Raw genomic sequence first — 5,377 nt, forward strand, 5'->3', positions numbered from 1 at the left:
CTAAGTAAAAGTCTTAATTTAATGGTTGTGAAATTATTTATCAGCCAGTTTATTTATTGTTGAATATGATTCATATTGTTGAGATAATTAAGAATTATTGAGATAATTATGGGTTGTTTAGAGTAAAATTAATATTGTTGAAATAATTATGGGTTGTTGAGATAACTATAAGTTTTTGAAAGAATAACTCCTATTGTTGAGAAGATTATATGTAGAAAATTGTTTTTTTAAGGAAACTATGGATTAGGGTTTTAGATAAACTAAAACCTAGTAATATATATATATATATATATATATATATATATATATATATATATATATATATATATATATATATATATATATATATATATATATATATATATATATATATATATATTATAACACTATAATCCAATGCAATTCACAAGACATAAATAAAGGAAACTATAACTACTTTATAGTTCCGGTAATTTGGTTGAACTACGTGAACAAAGCTTTTGTGTTTCTATCTACTCTGAAATGTATTTGCGTTATTGTTCCAACAATTGGTATCAGATGACGCTTAATCCTATAGGTGAAAAATTCAAAATGACTCGGTTTGACGGAACAGACATTTTTGGTTTATGGCAAATGAGGGTTAAGGATTTCTTGGCTCAAAAAGGTTTACAAAAGGCGCTTCGTGATGAGAATCTGATAGACATCATAGCCATTGATTAGAACAAGATGAAGGTGAATGCCGCGAGTTTGATAAGACTTTTTGTTTCTAGTGAAATGATTAATCATATCTTGGACCTCACAACTTCGAAAGATGTAAGGGGAAAATTAAAAAATCAGTACATTTCCAAAACGCTCATGAACAAATTGTTTGCGAAGCAACATCTTTATAGCCTGAAGATGCATGAAGGAGTTGATTTGCAGCCTCATGTCCACGCTTTCAATAACATCCTCGATGATTTGACGCGACTTGGTTGAAAGGTTGTGACGAGGATAAAGCCATTATTTTATTGTGCTTTTTACCAATCTCTTATGATCACTTGGTGACCACTCTAACATACGAGAAGGAAACAATCAAAATTGATTTTATATATAATTTTAGAAAATCAAAATTAGAAAATCTAATGTTGTTTAGATAATTTTATCAAAATTGATTTTGAATGTATAATTACCAAAATGATAATAAATTTTAATACAAATAAAAAGAAAAGAAGTAATTGATAGAAAATAAAGAGGAAAATAAGAAAAATTAGAAAAAATTATAACAAATAAAATATAAAAACGTAGAATTAATTCTACTAAATCTAAAATCTAGGAATTATAATTTCTAAAAGAATTGTTTTTAATTGAAGTGGACTAGAAGTGATTTTAAGCCTTATAGAAGTCCGTCCAAACCTGCTAAGTAAAATCATCAAAGCATTACTTTTACAATTATTATTGTTCGAGCAAGAGAAAAAATCCATCAATTAAATAAAAAATAAAAATAAAATACCGTAAAAATGTGAGTTTAATCACTAATGTTTAAGGATATTTTTATATTCACTAAAAAAACTAAATGATGTTGAAAAAAACACCTAAGTAAAAAAAAAACTGCTGCTTAGAATGTTGGAGATTGAAATCAATAGTGACTTTACTTATGAACCATGCTTCATGCTTCAGCTATTGTACACACTTACACAGTTACACTAAACAACTAAACTGGTACCTGTATAATTGTTGGATTTAAAATTGGTTTCAGCCTTTGATTGAATCAATTCTTCACCAGTAAAATACTGGTCAGAAATACAGTTACAATGCGAATGTGTCCTGAAGTCTCTTACAACAAGAGTTACAACTCATGTGACAACAAGCAATCACTAGATCTTAAAGTCTAAGACAAATGTTACAAACTAAAATATGACCCTTTTCCTAAAACATCTTCTGTTAATCTCACATCACATAGGTGGTATGTACCAACCAAGTGTGACAGTGTACAGTTAAATCTAAAATATCATGAATGCTTAAAGCATAATCCAAGTAATTGTTTCACACCAATTTATAACCTACAAAGCTTTTGCTTCTGTAGCAGTATGAAGAAGCTCGTCCGGAGTTGCAGCTGGATCAAGATCAAAACACCGATCCGGCAATTTGCTTTCCTCCCCTTTCAGCAACCAAGAAGGAACTTGATGTGAAAAACGTACCATTTCTCTTCTCGGTATCCATCTTTCGGCACTTTGGTCTGGATTCCTCTTGTATACTGTTTTGAATCCATCTAACTTGATAAGAGGAGTAACACAGACACCGAGATCCTCGGAGTAATCATACAGCACCTCCACCATGTCGTATTCATGCCTCACTTTGTCAGGTGTAGAATGGTTCCAATCTGGAGACCAATTTCGATAAACAGCCCAGATATCTCCACTCCTTGGATATATGCGAACACAACCGCCTCGACCAGCCTTCTCGCGGCTTAGAACATGAGAAAATATGTTGACTTGGTCGACAATATCTGAAGTCCAAGCCCTGAAATTTCCGCAAGATTTGGTAAAACCTGATTCAAGCCAGTTTACTGAGCCAAACTCGGTATCAGTTTTGGAATTTAAGTAACTGATATGGATCTTAAAAGGATTAACAGATATAACCTCGCGGATCAGACAATACAATCGTGGCATTCCGTCTTCCTCATCATATAAGGCCCATATTTGCTTTGGCTGGAAACACTCCTCTGTCCTATCTTTGTCGAAGTCGTGAAAATCAGAATCCGGGACAGTTATTGAAATCGGATTGGCTTTCCTGTGTTCAAATGAAAGACCAGAAACAACATTCGGAGGTGCTTTCCTACATGTCTCTCTTTTGACTAGACAAACATCATTCGGAAGCTGCGCCTTTTCTTTTTCTTTTAGAGCTGCAGCTTCGGATGACAACTTCATTTCTTCGAGTTTCTTCTTAATTACTGTCCTGGCTTTCTCAATCAATAATTTTCTTGCATCAAATGCAGGTGGAGTGAAACAGTGTTTGGTTTGAACTTCACTTGCACCAGAAAGCTTCTGGCCATTTCTGCTATTTCCAACGCTATCATTTCCATTTGACACTACTGCTTCTGAAGCACATTTTGACCCTTTTTCATCATATCCGTTTCTGAAACTGGTTCCCACCGTAAGTTTACGTTTCTTGTCAGGTCTACCTAGTTTAACTTCCTGCAGTTCATTACACGAGAACGATACATGTGAGTTTATGTTGACCATAGTCTCCGACATAGGATGCCTTCCATTAGCTACTTCTGGTTTGACTTTTGGTCTTCCTCGCTTTGCATTTCCATTGACCGGATAAACAGAACCAGTAGGTAGAGCAGTAGGTGATCCATTTTGATGGATAAAACCAGCAGAGCCCATCTGAAACGAAACATTTGAAACATACTCGTACCCGTGTCCAGAATGGTATCCCGGGACTCCATTCCCATTAAAATAGCCGGCATTAGTCGGAGCATATGCAACTCCATCAATTGATTGATTTCCAAACCCATTTCCTGGCACATATGGCCTAGGTTGATACGGAAATGAACCATTTGCTGGAGCAGCACCAGTTTCAACAGCAATAAAAACGCCACGGCAGTTCTTACAAGAGAGTTTTTTATTGACATACTTGCGCATATACTCATACTGAACCTTACAAGCGGTACAGATTGTCCAAAAGGTGTCGAGTTTACTACAAGAGTTCGGCGGCATATTGGAACAGTTGTTATAACCTGCAGCCTGAACAACAGAAGAATAACTTCTCTTGAGATCATAAGAACTACGCATGGCATTGTCGAGACAAGTCCACGCCTCGGAAACAAGCTTGAACGCCCCATCAGCTCCAACGCATTTGTTCTTATCTGGATGAAGCAACACTGCCAACTTCTTATACTTTCTCTTGACAGCCGCTTCATCTGCAGTAGGTTTCAGTCCAAGAACCGAATAATAATCAAGCTTCCCATTATGTCTAAACTCAGAAGCTAAATAAACTTCAAACGTCGCCACCATTTGAGATACACCACTCAAGTCAGGACAAAGAGTTTTCGCCTTTAAAGCATAGTTTTTCGCACCTTCAAAGTCTCTCTGAGAAAATCTCTTCTCAGCAATCTCTATCGCCTTAAGCGCTTCCTCTTTATTTTCTTCCATTTCAAAACCAAATTACTTACCAAACAAACTTCAAAAACAATCTACAAACAGCCCAACATCGTTTCCAATATCATATATAACCTCATTTCCATGCCTTCTGCCAGATTTAGAATTAAAAAAAAAAGAGTAAGAAACTTTAACTTCGAATTTTGAATCTAACACAACTTCCATCAAGAACCACAATTCATAAACATGAAACTGAACAATTAAACTCAAATTATGAACTACAATAAACAGATCAAGACATTTTATAGATTGAAACTAAACCCTACACACAATTTTCAGTCTTGCATATAAAATTAGTAAAATCATAAAACTTTCCAAATCAATCTCATAAATCATGCAAGCAGCCAAACACTTTCCAAATCCAAAATCAAAGTACCAATAATTCATAGTTCATTATTCTTAGCAAAAAAAAAAAAAAAACTAACTTTTTCGTCAACAATTAACTAACCTAGATTTAACAAACAAACAAAATAAAAATAAGCTTTTTTTCCCAAAGATCGAAAACCCATAACCAAAACTCCAAAAAAAAAAATAATTTACATTAAATTCAAAATAAAACCCTAACTCAGATGCAGAAAAAATAAGCGCTAACTACAACATTCAAATTTCAAAATTTCAAACCAAAACAAAAAACAAACAACTCACTGGTGTTGAAGATGACCTAGATCGCCACGTGTAGTTGAAATCCGAAGCAAATCTAGGGTGAAGTAAGAACGAATCTAGCTCTAACTGAACTGAAAAAAAAGTGAGATTTGTGTGAGGAATTGAAAAAAAGTTGAAAATGGGATCTGAAATTGAGGAGAAATCGGAGAAGGAAAGTGCGGCGAGGAATAGGAGATTCCGACGGAAAAATCGCCGAGATTAGAAAAAAAAATTAAAAAGGAATTAATGGAAATAAAAATGAAATAAAATTTTTCAAACGCTGTTATTATTATTACTGTGAAGTGGGTGGAACTAACTAACGTGCACCGTTGGTGCGTAATGGGAATTATAATTTTGCCTTTTTTTTTTCTTTACTTTTTTAAAATATTTATATATTTTTCACTTGTTATTTTTTTTATCATAATTATTATTATTAATGAAGTACTATAAATTTATGTGTTTTTGGTGGGAGTTAGAAGTTAGAGATATTGTGTAGTTGGTGCTAAGTTGGATAATGGTTTGGAGCATTACTGGTGACAGTTTTATTGATAGTGGATTTTAGCTAGATTTTTTTTTTTTATTTGGATTGAAATTTATAAAAAAGAAATAAGATA

General features: G+C 33.7%; 1 protein-coding gene across 2 annotated transcripts; it reads right to left on the reverse strand.

Annotated features, from left to right (window-relative positions):
- Positions 1-1,689: 1,689 nt before the first annotated feature.
- LOC131615665 (uncharacterized) lies at positions 1,690-5,029 on the reverse strand. Of its 2 annotated transcripts, none has more exons than XM_058886813.1 (2): positions 4,767-5,029; positions 1,690-4,209 (listed from the first exon to the last, which is right to left on the reverse strand). In XM_058886813.1, exon 2 carries the CDS (start codon positions 4,113-4,115, stop codon positions 2,019-2,021), a length of 2,097 nt encoding a protein of 698 aa, XP_058742796.1. In that variant the 5' UTR covers positions 4,116-4,209; positions 4,767-5,029; the 3' UTR covers positions 1,690-2,018. The 2 variants fall into 2 exon arrangements, with proteins under 2 accessions (XP_058742796.1, XP_058742795.1); XM_058886812.1 differs by having other exon boundaries at positions 1,690-4,212.
- Between the last annotated feature and the right edge of the window lie 348 nt (positions 5,030-5,377).

This window comes from Vicia villosa, linkage group LG7 (assembly GCF_029867415.1).
Source record: "Vicia villosa cultivar HV-30 ecotype Madison, WI linkage group LG7, Vvil1.0, whole genome shotgun sequence".
Classification (NCBI taxonomy): domain Eukaryota; kingdom Viridiplantae; phylum Streptophyta; class Magnoliopsida; order Fabales; family Fabaceae; genus Vicia; species Vicia villosa.